This window comes from Sylvia atricapilla, chromosome 6 (assembly GCF_009819655.1).
Source record: "Sylvia atricapilla isolate bSylAtr1 chromosome 6, bSylAtr1.pri, whole genome shotgun sequence".
NCBI classification, from domain to species: Eukaryota; Metazoa; Chordata; class Aves; order Passeriformes; family Sylviidae; genus Sylvia; species Sylvia atricapilla.
The window spans coordinates 865444-888211 of record NC_089145.1 but is presented as its reverse complement, the minus strand read 5'-3'; the positions used below and the strand labels follow the sequence as shown (position 1 = coordinate 888211).

General features: G+C 46.0%; 1 protein-coding gene across 1 annotated transcript; it reads left to right on the top strand.

Annotated features, from left to right (window-relative positions):
- The first annotated feature begins 5696 nt into the window (after positions 1-5696).
- Positions 5697-22127, top strand: NAT10 (N-acetyltransferase 10). Its single transcript, XM_066320432.1, has 28 exons — positions 5697-5838; positions 7868-7959; positions 8338-8509; positions 8802-8924; positions 9261-9322; positions 9563-9677; positions 11018-11125; positions 11224-11357; positions 11711-11804; positions 12173-12271; positions 12807-12943; positions 13032-13156; positions 13400-13550; positions 13950-14046; positions 14911-15027; positions 15124-15225; positions 15332-15406; positions 15875-15991; positions 16161-16294; positions 16786-16834; positions 17287-17380; positions 17479-17589; positions 17901-18073; positions 18180-18299; positions 18910-19008; positions 19403-19476; positions 20603-20686; positions 21696-22127. The coding sequence occupies exons 1-28, from the start codon at positions 5731-5733 to the stop codon at positions 21787-21789; spliced, it is 3060 nt and encodes a 1019-aa protein (XP_066176529.1). The 5' UTR covers positions 5697-5730; the 3' UTR covers positions 21790-22127.
- The last annotated feature ends 641 nt before the right edge of the window (positions 22128-22768 follow it).

Genomic DNA, 22768 nt, shown 5'->3' with positions numbered 1-22768 from the left:
TTGGAAAAATCACTTGTGCCTGCCTTTTGCGCACATGCACTCTCTCTGCAGTGGGGAGAATATTTTGATAGCTGCCTCCATAGAGGTGTTGGTAGTTCTGTTGCATTCTATAGCACGTGCAAGAAGAAAAGTGCTATATTCTACATTAAGTATTGCTCATGAAATAATTCCTACCTGTGGAAAGATTGAAATTAAGGAACAGCCGCGTGGTGTTTAACCATTCTGTACAAAACTGAAGGTTGTTTCCACTCAGAGGGTCATTTCTACTTTGTATCACAACGGAACTTTCAGAACTTGCAGTCAGATACTTTTGACTTCGTTGTGAAACAGTCTGGAACTCCATACAAATAGGTGGGATATCACTTTTCCATGTCCTGTGTGAAGAGCACAAATGAGAAATGTTTTCACTGCGGGAAGTGATAAGCTTGTGAAGACCATATTCCACACCAGGCATCCTGAAATGGGGCTGATGTCTGGAAGCAGCAGTTTGAGTCAAGGCCTAGAACATTCCTAAACTGCAGTCCGGTGAGAAGTTGCTGTTCTGTGTCTTTTTTAGGAAGCTATTACTGAGATAATAGTCCCAACTGTTTTTTAACTGGAAAAAAAAAATAAAAATACAAACCTTTTAATGTTGAACTGATGTAGGAAAACAGTGAATTCTTTTAATTATTTTTTCTTCATGCATCAGCTTTTAAATGGTTGGTAGAACACAAGCTGCTCAGCTTTCTCCCTTGCACACCAAATGCTCCTTGAGGAACTAATTGTAGTTTGTCAGTTAATGTGCACCATACTCTAATTAATTAGAGACCTCTGAACGGATCAAAACCTTCCACCTTGAGTTTGGGGGGGGGGGTTGGTCTGGGTTTTTTTCCCGACTTTATTTGTTAATAAAACACTGGGCCTCTTCATTGAGAGACAAGTTGGTAAACCTCTCCTGTATCTATGACAGTGGCCTTTAGAGCAGCTGCCCTGCTGTTCCCGATGGAGGGACAGCTGGAACAAGTCCCTGAGATGCGGGAATCTGCATGGAGCCCTTCGGATAAAGTGTCCTGAAACAGCAGCTGGGGTCGCCTGTGGCACAGGGAGGAGCCCTCGCTGCTTCTCTGGCCTCGGTTTTTACTCCGTAGCTTGGCTCCAGGTCTGAGTTCCCTCCACATCCCAAGCACTCCTGGGTATGCTTCTTTTGGAAAAGGTCCTATTGAGAGCAAAGAATGTTACCAGAGGTTTATGTTGAAGCAAAGCCGTGGCAGTTTGGGGCTGGCTCTGGTGCTGAGCCTGTTCTGTGTGTAGGGATGAGCTGTTTATTCCATGAGTAGCTGGGGTCTGCTCCTGTGGCTGGAAGGAGAGCTTGGGACAGGGCTGTGTCTGGGATGTTCCAAACCAAACCTCTGCCTTCAGCCTCTTGCTTCCTCTTGGCTGTAATTCAAGGGTTCCTGAGCAAGTAATTTATAAATCCCTCAAGTATTCCAGATGTTTGTATTGTTGCTGTGTCTGGGAAACTTGGATCCTTCCTAGACATCCTTCTACTTAAGGCCCCCCCAGAAATCATGAGCTGTTGTCTTATGCCTGAGGCCATCCTGCTCCTGGATTTTACTCCTCTGTTTTTGCTGTGTACAGACTGTTTTCTAAGAACATTTCACCAGTCAGCTTAGGGATTTTGCTGTGGAGAGGGTACTAAACTTCCTGTTTTCTACCCCGGATCCTGTCTTTTGTATACAGCAATCTCTGAATCATCAGGCACAGTAGTTGGAAGAGGGTCGTTGGCTTCTTACTACTTAACCACACAATGTAACCTGCTGGGACTTGACTCTCAGAGAACCTCGTGTCCTTAAAAATGTGTCTTCTCAAAATGTCCCACCAACATGAGGTTTTTAGGAAGATTGGTTGTGTTACAGGTCTTTGGAGAAAGGATCAAGCTTCTCTCTTTCTCCCAAATGGTATTTGAGTAGAGAGAAGTTACTGAAGAGGCTCTAACTGCAGATAAATACTGCAAAGATGATGAATGATACTGAAAAAGTTCTTAAAAGTCATATGGTTAAGAACAAATAGGGCAAAATCTTTGTGGTCCAGCAGAGCAAGGTCCAGAACCAGCTGGCTGGAAGAATCTTGATATTCCCCCCAGCCTGTTCACGAGGCTGCAGTCACATCCTGAGAAATCCAGACCATCCCTCCTGCTGATGTGAAACTTCTTGGTTAAAGTCTATTGCAAAGTATTGACATGGATGCTTGAGGCTGCTAGCTGGGGCTGAGGCTGGTCACTGCCTGAAGGAGGCTGGTTTAGTTTCTAAAATCTGGGCACCTGATTCTCCGATTTTCCACCTGCACTGAGCATGGACGGGACTAAAAGGCTTCCCATCACTCGAGGTGGCACCAGTGAACTTGCATGGATGTGATGGGATGGTGCACGTATCCCTCACTGCTGGACCAGAACATCTGAAGAACAACTAGGAAATGAGCCCAAACAACGAAACTCTGCTGCTGAATTAGAGGACAACGTCCTTATTTAAATCCGGCCTTAAATATATTTGTGAGTGTTGTCTGGTGCTTTACTGGGAGCTCCAGCATTGCAACGCTGCAGCTCCCTCCTAATGGTGTTTTTCCTGAAATGACAGAATTGGTTAAAGTGCATCTGGAGCACTCCATTGGTCTTGGACTGATCTTGGCTGTCCTGGAGTCAGCGGCGCTTCAGGGAAGGAGCTTTTGGCTTTGGCAAAAATAAGGGAACTTTGGGAACATTCCCTTATTTTTGTCAGCACACCTCACAGTCATGGAGAGGGCTAATTGCTTAAACTGTAACATTTTCCTGTTTGGCCAATACCTTTTTCCAGAGGGAAGGAGGTGGGGAAGGTCCTTCAAACATGCATTTGTGGTGTGGCAGGAGTATAACGAGAAACTTCCTTTTCTAGACTGTTTATCTAAGGAAAGAGGTGCTATTCTATTGACCACTTTCAGAGGCTTTTTGAATATAATGGTATTAAAATTTGTAGCTCTCTGGATCCAGCCTTAATGGAGGGAAAGGAAATCTGTTTTCCAAAATCCGCTTCCTAAAAGCCACTTGGAGCAGCACGTAGGAGAACTGCATGAGGAAAACTAGAGCCTAACTTGGCATTTGGTTCTGAATTAAATTTTTTTTTTTTGCTCTTGCTGCAGTCTTATTGAAAGCCAGATTCTTTCCCCCTCTGTTTATAATACTTATAAAAAGAGTCAGTTGGGTGTAACTAGCTCAGTTCCAACTCTGCTGGCCCCTTTCTACCCAAAAGTGGATCAAGAGGACACCTGGAATTTTGGTCTCAAGCTAAATTTTAGGAAATATCTGTTAGACTTTTAACAAATGAAAATGTATTTCCTCTTTTGAAGCTCTTGGATATTAGAATGAATTTTAGTACCGCTTCTAGCGCATAAAATAAGTGTTGAGAATTTTTAGTTTGTTGTCAGGTTTAAATTTTCTGATGGCCTTAAACATACCTGTATATATGTCTTTGCAGTTCTTTAACTCGACATTGGAAACAAATTGGTCCATGGCTTATGTAAACACTTGAAAAATAAATCTATTTAAATGTTTTATGTCCTTCCCTTTGAAACAAATATTTCGTACCTGAAGGGATTGTCTTGCTACACTTCTGTTGCATTGGTGGTTTTGCCTCAGTGACTGGGTTTAACTGGGTTCACCTAAAAAAAAAAAAAAATTGTTCTACAGCCTTTATGATTATTAATTCAGTATTTTTATCATATTTTTGTTATATTTTAAAACAACCCCGAATACATCCAGTGGTAATAAACACATTTTTCCTACGCTGTCACCTGGTTTTAAATACTTCGTTGTTTGAATGGTCAAGTTAAAAAAAAAAATTGCAGTATAAAAAGCTAAGAATAAATATATCTTTGCAAATAGCTCGGGCTCAACTTTGGTATTGAAAGGTGAGGAATAGCATTACTGTCAGTTTGAGAATAAAACCCCGTGTTTCTGAAATCTTGCTGGAATCTCAGGTGAAGTGGATAAATCATTTTCTTGTTGCTGCTCTACGATGGTGCAGCTTGGGCTTTTGTATGGAAAACTTTCAAACAGCTCTGGTGGAATTATTAATTAATCCACCAGAAGATTAACAAGCAGAGCTTAAATGTTAGAAGCTCCTTTCTCTTAGAGGAGCAGGATTCCTGATGTTTCCTGGGGGTTCGTTTAGTATCCTGTTAAAATGAATCCTAAAGGTTTGTTGTTTTCTGGGTGTGTTCTCTTTGCTCTCCGCAGTCTTGTTTCCTCAGGAAACTGGCTCCAAAATGCCCTTTTTATTATAAAATTTCTTTTTGTCGTCCCTCTCGCCCAGGAGCAAAGGCCAGCCAGACTGGGAGTTTGCTGGTGTGGAAATGGAATTCTCTTTGTAAAACCACGAGGCCTGCTCTTTGTGCCCCTGCAGGCAGCATTTCTTCAGAACAAAGCATAAAAAAACAAAACAAAAAAAACCCCAGACACCCCCCTCCTAAAAAAATGTAAAAATCGGTGTTGCTGTCGCGACTGAAAGTTTGGTTTGTCCCCCTTTTTAAACCCAAGAATCACTGAAACAAATATATAAATAAACAAAAAATAAGATAGATAGATAGATGGATAATGGATAGATGGATAGATAGATAGATAGATAGATAGATAGATAGATAGATGCATAATGGATGGATGGATGGATGGATGGATAGATGGATATATGGATGGATGGATGGATAAATGACAGCTGTGGGATGTAAGGGCTCCTGTGTCTCACAGGTATTTTGGAAGCCGCCGGGGCACAGGAGTCCTTCCCCATGGGGAAAGCTAATTTCGATTATTCTGCTTGAAATTTGGAGCTCCAGAGAAATGTGCATTTGTCCAGAAATGTGCGTTTGTCCAGAAATGTGCCTTGGTACAGAAATGTGCCTTGGTACATTTGAGACATTGATTTTGAAGAATTAAGGACTTTAGTTAAACTAGATATTGCTGATGTAGACTTCCCTTTGCTAACTAGACATTGTTGAGGTAAACTTCCCTTTTTATAACAGGAGCTGGATTTAAAGAACTGATAAATCAGGAGACCTGTCAACTTAATCAATAGACTCCAAGAACACAATGTGATCATAAATCAGATAGTCTTGAGAAAACAGGATCCTGGTGTCACCAACACTAAAAGGTTAAAAAGTCAAAGCGAGGAAGACCCATCTTCATCATTTTGAGACCCCACCCCATAAGAAGGACCACCGACCCATTTCAAAGAACAAACTACGCATGCTTAATTGCTTTTTGGCTAATTACCATACGAAGCGGGGAATGGGACGGACCAGAGTCATGAATATGCATTTGTGTTTTGGGTATTCAATACTCCTGTCCATAAAAAGCCCCTGTGACCATCTGTAAATTGCGGTGTGTGCTTGGGAGCTATCCCGCACGCTGCCCGGAGTCATGATAAACACACACTTTCTAACTTCAAACTGTTAGAGAGTCTTTGTCAGTCATGGTGGGATATCGGTATTAGACCAATATCCGTATTTTTTATAATAAATAATCGCATTAAGGCGCCCCCGGCAGCAGCCCCACGCTCGCAGGCGGGCAGCCCCGGGGTCCTCCCAGCCGCTGGGCGGCGCCCGCACCCGGCCGCACGCGGCCCCCACGTGGCGCAGCGGGGCCGGGAGCGGAGCGGCGCCGCGGGAAGGAGCCCCGGGAAAAACGCCGGGAAAAACGCCCCGGGAAACGCCTCGGGAGCCGCAGCCATGCAGCGCCGCAAGGTGGATAACCGCATCCGCGTCCTCATCGAGAACGGCGTGGCGGAGCGGCGGCGGAGCCTGTTGGTGGTGGTGGGCGACCGCGGCAAGGACCAGGTGAGGCCGCGCCGGGCTGCGGGCTGAGGGGGCCACAGCCAGCCGGAATTCCCGCCGCAATTCCCGCCGTGAGTCCGCAGTCCCGGCTCCCTCTGCCTCCAGCAGTTCGACCCTCACAGCCCCGGGCGGCAGTGGAGGGGAGAGAGCCCTCAGGGGCCGAAAGGCTGGAAACGGGCCGTGAGGCTCCCCTCAGACATCTTCCGAAAAACCAGATTCGCTTCTGGGTACATTTTAAGAAATAGGTTTTAATAGAAAGATAAGGCAATTAGGAGATAAGGGAAAAAAAAGCAAAGTACGGTCGGTCGGGTGACTTGGCATTTAGCCAAGTCCACAAATTGCTATTTTATAGGCTTTCTTTAAATACCCTTTCTGTTGTATCAATCTGTTGAATATTAATATTTTTTCCATAAACCAATTTCCATATTTTAGGGACTGTTTTGCATGGCCCCTCCTTGGGTGTGCCTTTTTAATCTGTGTGTTTCTTGGCTATATCTTCATTATCACCTCCAGCTCGGGCCTTGGTCCGTGCTTTCTTCAGATGGGAGATGCTGATAGCTGGTGTATCAATAGCAGGGTCTTCTTCACATGTTCACTGCATGTTATTTCGGCCAAACAGACAGTTTAAACATCCTATATCACTACTACCACTGTGCCTAATTTTCTTTACTAACAGCAGAAATAAAACCTTATATCCTTAGCACAAAGTTATTAATCATATAGCACACACCTTGGGAAAAGCCAGCTTTATATTAGGCATTTATAACAGTCTCCTGTCTGGGAAGCTCGTGGACATCAAATGAAACTCAGGACGACCTGGGGTCTGTGTCTTTGGTTTGGTGTTTTTAAATTAGGTATTGAATTTTCTGGCCAGCTGGAGGCTTTTTCCCCTCGGTTGTGCCCTGGGCTGTGTTGGTTTCTCTCTCGGACTGGGCAGATGAACCTCCTCGGTGAATTGTATGAAGGAAATCAAGCCCTAAATTCGTTTTTCCTCAGAGACTCTGGCCTTGTGTTTTTCGAGCAGGGAAGGGAAGAACAGCACGGCAAACCCATGGTGTTTTAGGATAAGTCAATTCACAGAATCACAGAGTTGTGTTCCCTCCCAGGTCACTGAGGCCAGCAAAACCAGCCACTGACCCACGTCCCCAAGTGCCACATCTCCGTGGCTTTTAAACCCCTGCAGGGATGGGGACTTGACAGCCCGCTCAGAGAAGAGATTTTGCCTTATATCCATCTGAAATCTCCCCTGAGGTCATTCCCTCTCCTCTTGTCCCTGATCCCTGGAGCAGAGCCCATCCTGGCTGTCCCCTTCTGTCAGGGAGTTGTGCAGAGCCACAGGGTCCCCCTGAGCTCCTTTTCTCCAGGCTGAGCCCCTTTCCAGCTCCCTCAGCCTCTCCTGGGGCTCCAGACCCTTCCCCAGCTCCATTCCCTTCCCTCAACATGCTCCAGCCCCTCGGTGTCTTTCTTGCAGTGAGGGGCCCAAAACTGAGCCCAGGATTTGAGGCGTGGGCTCCCCAGGGCTGAGCAGAGGGGAACAGTCACTGCCCTGGTCCTGCTGCTGTTCTGACTGCTGTATAACTGATAATTCATTCATCTCCCATTTGTGAGCAAATAAAATAAGCTAATTATTACACCGAACAAACAAACTAGAAGAGTGAGTTATTCGGGTGGCAGTACAGGAGTGTTGGCATTACTTACTGAAGGGTGCTGGCATCTCCCAGGTCTGGTTGTGTCCAGCGTTTTCACTGAAACACTCTGTGGAAAATCCATATGAATGGGTTATCCATAAGAGACAAACACTAGGAGCTGTGTTTAGCCTGGAACCGTCAGTGTTAGTTCTGCCAGAGAAGGGAACTGAGGGGCCAGGAGGTAAAATCAGCCCTGGAGAAGGCACAGACACAGCTTTGCCTTGTGCCAAGGGATCCCTCTGTTCTCCACGGTGGAAATACAGCTGTAAAATTCACTCCAGAGAAACACTCTGGTTTTTGATGTTCCCCTGGGAGCCGTTTGTGAGTGTTGTGTGCTTTGGCAGGTCGTTATCCTCCACCACATGTTGTCCAAGGCCACGGTGAAGGCCAGGCCCTCCGTGCTGTGGTGCTACAAGAAGGAGCTGGGCTTCAGCAGGTGAGAGCCTCCCCTGGGTGTCTGCTGCTCCCTGGGGAGCCAGCACTGCAGGCTGGGGGATGTGGCTGTGAGGGGAAGCCAGGTTTCTTCCTGGAGGGAGGAGCTGAGGGAAGTTTGCTCTTCCAGGACTGAAATTTGGCTCCGTAAATAGAATTGACACCAGCAGAAAGAAAAACCTCTGGTTTTTCTCCTGTAGCTCTTAAGACTGACTCTGCTGCCCGGGACCAAACTCCCCCTCACCTTTTTAACCTCCAAACTTGCCTTCCTCAGCTGTTTAAACCTCAGTCATATTTAGGACTGAGCTCTGACTTCCAGACTCAGTCTGAACACCCTTTTCCCAAGAAAACTCCTGTATGATTTTTTTTTCCCCCCCTCCAGCCACCGGAAGAAGAGGATGAGGCAGCTCCAGAAGAAGATTAAGAGTGGAACTCTGAACATCAAGGATGATGATCCCTTTGAACTGTTCATAGCAGCCACAAACATCCGCTACTGCTACTACAACGAAACCCATAAAATCCTTGGGAACACCTTTGGAATGTGTGTCCTTCAGGTGAGGAATTACTCGGCTCCCAAAAGGGCATTACAATAATCAGCTGACATGTTGCAGGAATGGGATTTGTGGCTTCTGTCACTTCAGTTTTGGTGGCCTTGGTTGTCCCTCACGAGTTGTGTGAGGGTGAGGTGGCCTCTTTGGCAGGGGTGGTAACAGGACGTTGGTTGGGGCAAATTTCAGTGGGAATTAAACTTCGAGGAATAAAGTGTTCAGGCTTTCTGTTCCTTTCAGCAGGAGCCAGCTGCACTGCTGGACTCTGGGCAACTCTGAAGTTCTTTTTATTCCCAAGGATTTTGAAGCCTTGACTCCAAACCTGTTGGCCAGAACTGTGGAGACAGTGGAAGGTGGTGGAATTGTGGTGATTCTGCTGAGAACTATGAACTCCCTGAAGCAGCTCTATACAATGACCATGGTACGTGCAGCACAATGTGTTCTCTGCCGGCAGCTACATTGAGGTGATGCTGAGTGGGTATTAATGATTCTGTTGTGGGCTGCTGTCTTCCTTCCATCATCTTTCCTGCTCCTTCATTCCTCTGTGATGGGATTTATTACACTCAGCCATTTCTGAAGTGCTGCAGGATGTGGGTGTTTCACAACAAAGCCAGAACTCTGTCTGGGATGTGCTGTGGCTGGAAATGGAGAGACCAGAGTGGGAAGGAAGGGCTCACAATCCTGTCAATGTCACTGTCCCTGGTGCCCCTTCTCCAGGTTGACATTCCCTTTCTGTTTCCTGTGCTTTTCCTTTCAGGACGTTCACTCTCGGTACAGGACAGAGGCGCACCAGGACGTGGTGGGGAGGTTCAATGAGAGGTGAGTGACTCAGAGTGCAGAGGATCTGGGCTGTTTGCCCGAGGAGAGCACCAGGAACAACCATGGGTATTCCTGATGGGAGAGCATCCCACAGGTTTGCTTTGGAGCAGGCCTTTTTTTTGGAAGCTGAACTCACTCAGCTGTGGCTGGCTGTAAATGCTCTTGTGTTTAGATGAGAGTTCAGAGGAGCCACCAGGGAGTGGTGCTGGTGTTTTTACTGAGTTTTCTCTGCCTGCTCAGGTTCATTCTGTCCCTGGCCTCGTGCAAGACCTGCCTGGTGATCGATGACCAGCTGAACATCCTGCCCATCTCCAGCCACGCTGCAAACATCACTCCTGTCCCCCCTCAGTCCCAGGTCTGTGAGTGAGCCCAGCCCTTTTCCCTGGCAGAAATCCCTCTCAGTTGGCCATGGGGTGTTAAAGATTTAAAAACAGGGAATTTTTTTGATTTCACCCTGATTTGTATCAAAGGATGGCATTGCAGAGAGGAATCAGAATGATCTGCAAAACTTATGCGGGTGAAACTTGGGGAACAGTTTTTTTCTATACTCTGCTTATTTTTAAATTTTTTTTTATCCCATCTCTTTTTATGCTTGCCCATATTTATTAATTTTCCTGTAGAGCTGCTCAGCCCCGTGAGGTGGAGCTTGATTGTGGTTGCATGGAGGGATTTCAAGCTCATGGGCAGATGGGACAAGACAAATAAAAATACTTTCTTGGCAGTTGGAGAGTGGGAGAGCACTTTGGAAATAAATATATTGCAGGCTCAGGACACAGCTGGAAGCTGTGGCAGTTGTTTCAGTCTCTGAGTTACACCTGTCACATTCCAGGAGAAATTCCCTGAGGATAGTCTAAACACATATTTGCACTGTTAGAAATGTCTTCTTTTTATTTATTTATTTTATCATTTTATTTAGAAATGTGGGTTTTTTTCCAGTTGTAGATGCAGAAAAGTGAAACCAGTTTTAAACAGAAATCTTGAAGCATTTGAACTGTGCTGTGTGGCCCAAGAAATAACCAGCACGTGTTCTGTCAGAGATGGTAAAAACATTCTAATAGGGCACGATTAAAAAAAAAAAAAAACCAAAATAAAATAACATCTTTTCATCATTAGAACAACACTGACAGCAGCACAAAATGCATATCTGTTGGCTGGAGAGGCTGGTGCCTTTGGAATTTTAAGTGACAACCAGGAAAACCAGCCTTCATTCCCATCTAAAACTGGTTATGTTCGTGTCCAAGTTTATTGTTTGGCTCTGAAATTCTTGATACCATTTTGGTATTGGTGCTGCAGTAGTTCTTCCCCCTGCATGGGCACTTCATGTGACAGGTGTAACAAAGATGAACTTCCAAGGACTGAAAAATGAATTGAATTATTCAGAACACTTCTTTATAATCTGTTTTTCCTAGCAATGCCATTCTCTATTTACTGTGTACTGCAAAATCCTTCAGTTTTTTACCTTCCAAGCCTGGGAAAGTCAGGATTGGGGAACCTCTTTGTGACCGTTCTCCTGAAGATGCCTGGAAATTTAAGTGTTAGATCCACGTGTATCCATATAAACTCTCGTGGGTTTGGGGGTGCACATTCTTCTCGTGGTAACTTTTCCTTCCAGCTGCCTTCCTCTGCCTGGCCAAAGGTGTCAGAAGACACCCCAAAGGTGGGATGGTGCTGAAATGCCCTGTGGTGTGCCCGCAGGAGGAGAGCCTGCGGCCCCAGGACCTGGAGCTGAGGGAGCTGAAGGAGAGCCTGCAGGACACCCAGCCTGTGGGAGTGCTGGTGGATGGCTGCAAAACCCTGGATCAGGTGGGTGTGGGGAGCAAAGCCAGGCTGCTCTGGCTGTGGCAGGTCACGGTGGGAGAGAAACTCAAACGCTGTTTTCTGGGCGGGTTTCTAATCCTCAGGCAAAAACGGTTCTGAAGTTCATTGAAGCCATTTCTGAGAAGACCCTGAGGAGCACTGTGGCACTGACAGCAGCCAGGGGACGAGGGAAATCTGCTGCTTTGGGGCTGGCTATTGCTGGAGCAGTAGCTTTTGGGTGAGTGATCCCCCCTCTCCAATCCCCCAGGCCTTTACCTGCATCCCTGAGTTTAAAACAAAACACCAAAACCGACATGACAGAATCTTAATATATTTGTAATTTCCAATCCTAAAGCCATCATCTTCAGTCTTGTGTCTTTTGATTGCTGCATACATTGTCGGTAAAATTTTTCTTGAAACACAAAATAATCACACATAAATCGAGATAAGTGTCTACAGAAATCCGCTGTGTTTTGGTTATTAGGTAAAGCCAACCCCTCCTATTAAAAACCCATCCTATTTAGTACTTATGTGGTAAAATTTGTTAGAAAACCTTTCGTTTTGTTTTGTTTTGTTTTTTTTTCTCTGCAGTTACTCCAATATCTTTGTCACATCTCCCAGCCCTGACAACCTTCACACTCTCTTTGAGTTCATATTTAAAGGCTTTGATGCACTGCAGTATCAGGTGAGGGGAGCAGGCTATTTTAAAATACTTTCAAATCATTTCTGCCCAGGATGTTTTGCACCTAATCTGTGCTTTTGACCACATATTTTTGCTACCAGCCTTTTTTACCATGTTCTGCAAGAAAAGGAATCATGGTAGAGTTATGTTTCTTTCTCTGTTTTTAAGCAGTTGTAAACCAGCAGTTTCTTTGTGAAGCAGATTTTAACATCAGTAAATAATTTCCCAGTTCTCAAGCCTTGGAAGCTTTTACAAGAATTTTTGATTAGAATGTGAAATAACAGTGTCTGAGCTTATTTTGATGATCATGATGGTAAATGATTTTTTTTTTTCTTGGCTTTTTGATATTGTTTAAAAATGTTATTTTCCAGGAACACCTGGACTATGAGATTGTTCAGTCCTTAAATCCAGAGTTCAACAAGGCAGTGGTCAGAGTGAATGTGTTCAAGGAGCACAGGCAGACCATCCAGGTAATTGACATTCTTGCCTTGCCAGTTTTTGTTCCTGGCTGTTGTTTTTGCCAGTGTTGAAGCTGTTTTGATTTTAAGCGTTTTCATTCTGTGTGATGTGTAACTGTCCTGGTGAGTTGTGCTGAAAGGCAGATCTTTAGGGAACGTCTTCCTCAAAATACCTTCTCTCTTTCGGGGAATAACTTGTAGATTACAAAGCTCCCTCGTGGGTTTCTGCCAAAACAAAAGCAAAGGAAGGTGAAAGGAGCAATGCAGGAAGAGCTTTTAGTGATCAGATTTCCTTTATTTTCCTCACCTCTGCAGATGAACTTGTGTGGAATTGTGCTAAACAAGATGTGTGAGCCAGTCCTTGTTAGGGCAACATAAACCCTCTCCTGACTTTCCGTTTTTCCTCATCTCAGTCTCTGACTCGGTGTCTGAGGAGAGCAGGGACAGCACAGAGCTTTCCAGGGCTCCAGCTCTGTGAATTCTGACGTTCCCCTGGTTGCAGGCAGGCTGCTGCTGGCAGTGACAGTGTCCAAACCCTCCTTTGCAGTACATACACCCTGCTGATGCTGTGAAGCTGGGCCAGGCCGAGCTCGTGGTGATCGATGAGGCTGCTGCCATTCCTCTGCCCCTGGTGAAGAACCTGCTGGGCCCTTACCTGGTCTTCATGGCTTCCACCATCAACGGGTAAGGCTGGAACAACCACTCTGGGCTTCCCCAGAGCTCTGGGTGGCTGCCTGGCTCCTGCTGCAGCCTCCCTGTGTCCTGTCCCCAGGTATGAGGGCACGGGCCGCTCGCTGTCCCTGAAGCTCATCCAGCAGCTCCGGCAGCAGAGCGCCCAGAGCCAGGTGACCCTGACAGCAGAGAACAAATCCACGGCCACTGCCAAGCTCACCTCAGGTACAGCACCTCTGGGGCTGCTGCCAGACACATCCCAGGGCTGTCCCACGCAGCCACGTGCTCTGCGGCTGTGGGGAAATGAGGGAACTCTGCTGCTTTTCCCTCACAAGTTTCAGATGGAAGGCTTTTAAGAGGTGACAAGTGACAGTTTTCTAATCTAGGAGCCCTTCAGAGCACGGGGATCTGTGGGATGCCTGTCTGGCTGTGCCTTCCAGCACTGAATGTCCTTTGCAACCCTCGCAGCTCGCACGTTGCACGAGGTGTCCCTGCACGAGTCCATCAGGTACGCCCCTGGGGACCCCGTGGAGAAGTGGCTGAATGATCTCCTGTGCTTGGACTGCCTCAACATCACCAGGATCATCTCTGGCTGCCCTCTGCCTGACACCTGTGACCTGTATCCTTGCTGAATGTTGCTCAGCCTGGCTGGTGGTTGGTTCTGTAGCTGTTGGGATAAGCTCAGCTTTTCCCTGAGACCTCACTGCTGGAGTTAAAGTTCTCATTGCACTGGTGGTGTGTGTTGCCTTGGACATCACCAAACCCCGGTTTTGCTGCAGGGACAACCTCAAGGAAGGGTTGCATGAAGGGAAGCCCTTGTTGGGGTTATAAAAAGTTTATCTTTACAGATAAAGGGTGTGAAAGCTGCAAACGCTGCCCAGCATAATTTATTTCTTGTAGGTTAAGCTCTGGAGTCTAAGAGGACAAGCCAGCCGGTGGCTCAGATATTGAAAATAAACCAACAGGAAGCTTTCTCCCGGTTTCCAAGGAGGTTTTTTTCCTTAATCCCTGTGTTTAGATACTATGTAAATAGAGACACACTCTTTTGTTACCACAGAGCATCAGAAGTTTTCCTGCAGAGGCTCATGGCCCTCTACGTGGCTTCACACTACAAGGTAGGGCTTGGGCTTCTGCCACGCAATTTCATTCTCCATTTCAGTGTGGAATTCTCTGGGGACAGCAGTGCTCGTTATGACAGCCTGATTGAGTTTTCTCAACAGCTTCTTGTTGTGTACAGAGCTCTATTCTCTTTTCTCTGAGTCTGCCTCAGTCCTGGCTGTACATACTGGATTTCCAGATAGTCTGGAATATTTTTGCCTTGAGAAAATGTGGAGACTAAAATTCTAAATGAGCCTCCAAGCTTGTCAGGAGTTTATCAGTGCTGAACCTCGTTTGCAGTTCTCTTTGCCATGTTCTGGTGCCCTCAAGTTCATCAAGAGCAGCACCATTATGGGACTGAAAAGAGGAATAATAATTCATCTCAAGGTTTCAAGACCAGGAGTGATCTGTAAATGCGAGTGGGGAAGTCCAGAAGGGCTGTACTGCTGAGTTCTAAAACTGTGAGGCTTAAAAAAAAACATTTAGGATTTGGTACTTAAGAGCTATGGGGCTGTATGCAAATGGGAAGTTCAGGTTCATAGATATTAAAGCACAAGGTTTCCTTTGAGGAAAATAGATGCTGTCTGAGAGTGTGACAGCCATGAGCTGGCCTGGGAGCTCTTCCATCCCTCACCACTGTACCAGTTCCAAATTTCTTAATAGCTCTAAATTTGGAGAATAGAGGGATTGTTTAGAAATCAGCTGCATTTGAAGCTCTCCTCATGGAATAACCATTTGGAAAACACTCTGAGGCACATTTGTGGCATTCTTGGGGTTGTCCTTTGCGGGGCCAGGGGCTGGACTCAATCCTGATGGGGCCCTTCCAGCTGAGGGTGATTCTCTGGACACTTTTTCATCTGTGTGATGTCTTCACCCTCCAGAACTCCCCCAATGACCTGCAGATGCTCTCTGATGCCCCTGCCCATCATCTCTTTTGCCTTTTGCCGCCGGTTCCACCCACCCAGAATTCGTTACCAGAAGTCCTGGCTGTTGTTCAGGTAGGAGAACGTCCTGAGTGTCACTTTGGATGCTGGTACAGTCGAGCAGGAGAAAGCATTCTCTGTGTGTTCATGGTTCTGTGTCTTTCCTGGCAGGTGTGCATGGAGGGAGAGATCTCCCGCCAGTCCATCATGAACAGCCTCTCCAGGGGAAAGAAAGCCTCTGGTGATCTCATTCCCTGGACCGTTTCAGAGCAGGTGGGTGACTCGGCTGTGCACTCACACCCAGGGTGTGTTCCATGTATTTCTTGTTTCCAGAGTGCCCAGCCGTGTCCTCTAAATGGGCTTTTTGTCCCTTGTGCAGTTCCAGGATCCGGATTTCGGGGCCCTCTCCGGCGGACGCGTCGTTCGCATCGCGGTTCACCCGGATTACCAGGGGGTAAATAAGGCACCCGGGACCCAGCTGTGGTGATGGTGCCCTGGAAATGCCTCTCTGGGCAGAGCTCAGGAACAGGGCAAACACTGCACTTCCTCCAGTTTTTAGCAGTGTAAGCTCAGGGCACCAAACCAGTGCTGCCATCTTTCCTAGGCAGCACGGGGAGCATCCCGAGCTGCCGTACACAATCCAGATCCAGGGATGTTCCCTGTGACATTACCAAGTGTTTGGCATTTTCTGAGTGCCAGAGTTGAGCCCCAAGAATCGTTACACAGCCCTAAACTACCAGGGCTGATGCTGGTTTCAGACACTCTGGTTCTGTACCGTCCCTCTCCCTGGAGCTGCCCTGTGGCCCAGAAAAGCATTTTTGCACTGCTGACTGTTAATGGGTTTTAAGGGGAGAACATTATTGCCCTGTACTAAAAATCAGAGGCCTCGTTTTGCTTACAGTGTGTTTTTGCTTCTTCACAGATGGGCTACGGCAGCAGAGCTCTGACTTTGCTGCAGATGTACTACGAAGGCAAATTCCCATGCTTGGAAGAAGAAACAGTTCAAAAGCCAAAAGAAATCACAACTGTGAGCAGTGAGGTATGGCAAATCATTAAATTTTCTGTCATGCCAAGCTGCACAGTTTTCCCTGTAAGTCTCCACTCTGCAGGGAGGAAATAGTCAGATTTGATTTTCGTACAGGAGAAGATCTTTAATTTGCAGCTTTCTGTGAGGATTGCTGCTGACCCATTCCCACTTTCTTTTCCAGACTGTTGGTTTATTAGAAGAGGTTGTGACACCTCGGAAGGATTTGCCTCCTTTGCTGCTCAAACTGAGTGAGAGACAAGCTGAGCACCTGGACTATCTCGGGGTGTCTTATGGCCTGACACCCAGATTGCTCAAGTAGGACATGATTCTATTTCCCAGTTACATCTTGCCTTTCTTAAACAGATAATGAGCTTTACATGCCAAATTTTTCCAAGGTGTAGAAGTAAGAACAGACTGTGATATGTAAGGAGTGGTTCACTTCTAATCCCTGTGACCTGTAGAAACTCGAGGTGCTGCTGACTTCAGAGCTGGTGGTTGTTTTCCTGGCTGATGTAAATGCCTTTCAAAGCACCTTGAAAGTTGGTGCATTTTTTGACATCACAGTCATAATTTTTTGACATCACAGTCAGAATTTTTCAGTCCCCTGAGCTGGACCCTCAGTCAGGTGGGTGCTGTTCCTGCTTTCTGTCAGTGCTCATTTGCACTGATTGTTGGAATGCCTTGGGAGTCTTGTGCTTGTTTCTCACCAGCTGTCCTTGTAGAGCAGATAAACTGCATGTAACCACGATTTATTACTGTCTGGTCATCAGCTCCGTAATTCTCAGTGTGTTCCCTCTTTTTCCCAGGTTTTGGAAGCGTGCTGGATTTGTGCCAGTTTACCTGAGGCAGACCCCTGTAAGTACCACACTGCTCCTGAGTGAAAATCCAGCCCTGCTGAAATCCCTATTCCAGTATTCCAGTAGTTTGTGAGAAGGAGTTTGGGGCAGGAAGGTTTGCTGAGGCTGCTTTTAGGGCTTGGTTTATGTTCATTTTTGGTCTTTGGGCCTGTAGTTCAGGAGTAGAGTTTTAGGATTGTGAATGTGGCCTCCAAGTAAAAATAAAAACCATAAAAAAATTAGAGCTGTTTAGGGCTATTAATGTAGTTATTGGTAAAATAGCTAAAATTTACCAAATTCTGGAAGTTTATAGGTTTTCCATTAGGTGGAGGTGGCCAGTAGGAATTGATGTATTTGTTGTTGTTGATTTAGAAGATATTTTCCTTACTCAGCTGAGCACAGGGTGCAAAAGATTGATGAGGGTGATGGGAAATCCATCACAGAATCACAGATTTGTATCTTGTGTATCAGAATGACCTGACAGGAGAGCATTCCTGCATCATGCTGAAGATGCTCAATGAAGAGGACTCCGAGCAGGAACCTTGGCTCACTGCCTTCTGGAAAGGTAACCCTGATCCTGCTGACTCTGCAAGAACCTTCTGGGGCTGTTTTGTTATTCTGGAGGTCCACAGGGGTAATTTATGTTGTCCTCTTGCCCTGTAGATTTTAGGAGGCGCTTCCTTTCCCTGCTTTCCTACCAGTTCAGCACCTTCTCTCCCTCCTTGGCACTGAATATTCTGCAGAACAAAAATATCAAACAGCAGCCCCAAGCACGTGAGTACCCTGACTGGGACAGCTGTAAGTGCACGACAGAGCACTGGCACCTGCAATTTGCTGTTTCCTCAGGATGTTCAGCAGGGGAGAGTCCTCTGGGGAGAACTTGGTACCTGTGAATTGTGGGGTTTTAGTGTCGGTGTTGGTCAGAGGGTTTTCCTGCTGCAGCAAGGCGACAAACCTCTTTCCGAGCAAAACCGACGTGAATCGTTAAAGGCGAAGGAAAAATCTTAAATACCTGAATAAATGCTAAACACTGAGATCCTGGGCAGTGATTGCTGACCTGGGTGTCTTGTCCTTGTCCCCACCAGCCATCAGCCGTGCTGAGCTGGAGTCCGTGTTCATCCCCTACGACCTGAAGAGGCTGGAGATGTACTCCCGCAACATGGTGGACTATCACCTCATCATGGACATGGTGCCCGCCATCGCCAGGATGTTCTTCCTCGGCCAGATGGGAGACATCTCCCTCTCTGCTGCACAGTCGGTGTGTCTGGGTGGAGCAGGGATTTGGGGAAAACACGGGGAGTGCAGTGGGGCTCTGTGAGAGTGCTGTGTTTGCTCTGTGACTGGAACGCGCGTCTTCTCCTCAGGCCCTTTTCCTAGGGATTGGCCTGCAGCATAAATCTCTGGACCAGCTGGAAAAGGAGCTGGAACTGCCCAGCAGTCAGTTGATGGGACTCTTCAACAGGATCATCCGCAAAGTAGTGCAGGTGGGAGCAGCAGGACAAGCCTTGGTCGTGTGGGGGGACCATAATTCCAGTATTCACAGAAAAAATACGGTGCTAAGAGAGAGCTGGAGCAGAGCTGGGCACCCTTAAAATGTCCCCACTTACTGACCAGAAACTTCTTGGCAAGGTGGGGAAAATCCCAGCTGGAAAATGTGTGGCAATGATTTAAATGCTCATGGCAGGGGGTTTGGAACTGGGTGATCTTTAAGGTCCCTTCCAACCCAAATCACTGCAGGGTTCTGTGTGGTGATTTCCCTGATAAAGAGGGCTTATCTTATGGTTTTCCATGTCGAAATACCCTGAGCAGAATGCTGAGCAGAAAAGCCATGGTGCCTGAGCCATTGTTCAGAGCATTTGTGGCATCTCAGCTTTCCTTGGGGAAAAAAAAAAATTATTTTCCAGTGTTATCTAGAGGTAGACTTGAAATCCAGTGAAATAATTGGAAAGTTTTGGATCTGGTTCCTGGTTTTCTTTCTCTCTAAGGTTCAGGGTAGCAAAGCTCCTGAAGTCTGGCATTAAGAGTTCATTGTAGAGGTGATAAATGGTGTTTTAAAAACGAGGTCTTACATGTGCTGGGTTATTTCATTTTCAGCTCTTCAACACAGTCCAGGAAAAAGCTGTGGAGGAGCAGATGGCAGCAACAAAGGATGTTGTGATGGAGCCAACGCTGAAATCTTTAAATGACGATTTGGTAATTACAAACTTTATTCCTGGTTCATATGTAAACACTTCAGTGAGTTCCCTTGGGGAACAGAACAGAACATTCCCAGGGCAAAAATATTAAATTGTCTTAGATGGAAAGGGTTCCACACCATGTCTGGCACTGTAAGGGAGTTGAAACATGACAGGTTTGCATTATGTGCACCTGGAGTTTTGTCCTAAAGCTGCAGTATGGGGCTTCACAGGAAATTACAAGTTTGTGTGTACAAATAACGTAAAAATGCAATTAGATAAAAGAGATAAGCTATTCAGGACCAGCTGGGATTTGTTTTAGGGGATGTATTTGTGGGAAAAGGCATTTTCCTGCCATTACTAAGTCATTGTTGCCCTCGGGCCCTAATGCATCTTGTGCTGTCCTGTTTCAGGAGGAGGCTGCAAAGGAATTCCAAGAAAAGCACAAGCAAGAAGTGATGAAACTGAAGGAAATGGACCTTACACAGTAAGAATTCATCTGCCTGGGTCTCAAATCCAGTGTTTTTCCCTGGCTGGAATGCTGGGTCTTGCTGGGATTTGTGCACAAGGCTGTAGGTGCAGTAAACCATCAGTAAATGAGAACTAGTGTGAATTGTCAGTAGTGGGTAAAACAAAACAAAACAAAAAAAAACAAACCCAAATCAACACAAAAAGAGCAACCAAGCAGAGCTTTTACTTAAGTGTCAGCAGATTTCTGTCCTTTCTGGACCAAAAGGAGTTACAGATGCTACTGATTCTCTCTCTTCTCTCTCCCCTCCCACTTTTTGTCCTGTGGACACTGTTCTCTGTGCTGATGTCCCAGGAAAGTTGTCTGGCTTGGCTCTAAATTAATCTCTGTTAAATCTGGCTAAAGGAATAAAAGCTTCTTTGAATCTTTGGTCGTCGTGTTTGGAGAGATGACAAGGATGGATGTCATTTGAAGTGACTTGCAAGTCATAAGGAAAATAATACAACCAGAATGTGCTAAAATTAACTCTATTTTGTAGCATCGATAGTACTACATATCTTTTTTGTCATTTTGGACTGTGTTTCCTTTTTGCTTTTTTTCCTCAGCCAGAAATAGATTTTTGTTCTCCTCCACCAGGAGATAGAGACAACAATCTATTTTGAATACTTTTCAATGCAGGTTGTAGAAAACTTGTGAGGCAAATGAGGTTGTAGAAAACTTTGTGGACAAAGCCTCATCTATTCCAAATCTCCAAGATCTTTAGGTGGGGAGCAGTCACTCCATTTTGCTGCACAATTGCTTTGCCTCTTGAAATCTGGGTGTAATTTCCAGGGTGCCTGAACACCCAGACAAGTGCCACAGGATATGAGCTTATTTCAGTAGCAATGATTGTCTTCAATTCTCTTTCCAAAAGCAAACTGCAGCTCTTCACTTCTCCCCAGACTGATTTAGAACTGTCCCATGCCAGCTTTGCAAGCCTGATTTTTTGTGTGTTTCCCAAATCCAGTTGGATTGGGTGCTGGCACGGTGGCTTTTGTTTGCATAGCAGCATGTGCCTGACAGTAGAAACACCTTATTTTTATGTTGGTTTTTTTTTCCTTTTTGTGCTGACAATTTGACTTGACTTTTCCTTCTGCTTTCCCAGGTACATTATCCGTGGGGATGATGAGGAGTGGAATGAGGTGCTGAGCAAAGCAGGACAGAACGCTTCCGTGGTCAGCTTGAAAAGGTAAAGGAAGCTGAAATATTCCACAGGGTCCTTCCTGCTGCCTTTGTTTTAAAATGTTTTCCAAAAGAGTGAAGCCCAAGTGTTAAATGCAGGTGAAGTGAACTCAGTGTCCTGGATGGATCCTCAGTTTTCCTGGGGGAATTGGGGTGTGAGCAGCTGCAAGCTCTGCTACCCGAGGTTTCTGTGCTGCTCTAAGGACAGTCCTGCCTTCATTAACTTGTGTCGTTCTGACTTTATTGCCAATGATCTGATCCTGATCCCACACAGAAGCTGTGAGTTTTCCTCCCTTGGGTCACTCATTCCACCTGACTGCCCCATTTGCTTTGGGATCTAACACTGGGTGGGAGCCCCTGGAGAAAATGTAAATTCAGGGAAGAAGAATTCTTTCAAATGTGAGCTTGAGCCTGGAAAATGTCTGTGTTTCTGCAATTCCTTAATTTTCATCCATCTCCTTTCTTCTGCCTTGCCCAGCATGTATTCTTCTCATGTTTTTCCTTGGGGATTTACAGCTGAGACTTCCCTGTTCACTTATCTCCCCTTCCTGGGATGCCTGACAGCTCAAGTAATTATGTGATCTCTATTCCACCCTCTCATGGTTTTTTCCAAGCTGTAAGTTTCCAAAAGCCTTCCAGGAAGGGGAGAGTCTTAGCAGTTGATTATAAAGATCAGAGCTTGGAATTCTGTTATGTTTGCTCGAGTCAGAACCCAGTACAGGGACAAAATGGAATGCTTAAAATTGTCAGTGGTAGTTCCTCTTCTAGGTAGTCTAAATTCCAGATGCCCCATTTAGGACAGATAAAGTTTTGAAAAGCAAAGACAAGAGCTAAAAATCAAGGTCTTCTGCATTAGAGAATCTCAGGACCCTGTAAAATCCAAGTCAGGCTCTTGTTTGTGCTTTTTCTAGCACCAATTTTAAACTTTCTCCCTCACTCCTATTTTACAACGAAAATTTCCCTGCTGGATGACAATCCAGTGTATTTTTAACAGATGTCTTGTACCTGTTTTCCAGTGAGAAGAAAAGAAAACTAGAAACAGCACGAGGACCCAAGCAACAGAAGAAATTTAAGAAGACTAAAGATCTAAAGCAGAAGAGGAAGAAATGAATTCAAACCAATCAGTGAACTTGAATGAACAAGTGCTGGGTCTGTACTCGAGACGTCCTATTCTCCTCTAATCCAAGAGACTCCTTTGGAGGGAAGAGAAATCCTTAGAGGCATCTTTCAAGTGTTTGTACTGTGAGAAGAGCAGTGTTCAGGTGTTTGTGTGAAGATTTTTATATGAAGTGTGACTGCAGAGTGTGAGTGAGGAACTGGAATGCTCTGGGATGTTAAGAAGGTGTTGGAGCAGCTACAGCATTCCCATTGCAAGGGGGCACATCAGTCTGTCAACTTCTGCATCTTAATGGTTCTGTGCTTTATTAAACAAGAGTTTGGACAACAAAGGACACGAATGTGACCCTGCCTTAGCACTGCAGCACACCTTGATCCCTGCAGCAGCTGGTTCTGGTGGTCCTTTGGGGATTGGGGGGCTTTGATGTACTTTATGTTTGGGGCTGGCTGATCACTGCACACTCACTCTGTCTCCGTGCTGTCCTAGAGCTACCCCTTGGCTTTGGCGGGACGTTTTGTGTTCAGGTTGCCAGAAATCAGCACTATTGTACCAAAACCTGGTTGTGTGATCTTCTCTTTGACCTCGGGGGCCAGCTGAGCAGCCAGGCACTGAATTCCCAGTGCAGCTTGGCAATAACTGTGTGCCAGCCTGGAGCTGGGACTTGCTGTGGCTGGATCTGCTGCCTGTCAGACTCCAGGGGTTTCAAACCCAGGGCAAACCTTGGCCACAGCGTGTCCCGATCCTGAATGCCCTGGTGCATTGCCTTGCTATTCTTCTGGATATTTGCCATGGGGGTTTGGAACAGAGACCTCCCTGCAGCAGATGCACAGCGCTGTTGTATTTTCCTGCAGGTCTCAGAACTCCTTTTCCTGGCAAATCCTAAGGAAACAGTTCTTTGCTAGGTAAAGACAGCGTTTCTTCTCTAGGAGGCTGGTTTTAACTAAACACAGTTTCTGTACAACACAGCCTGTG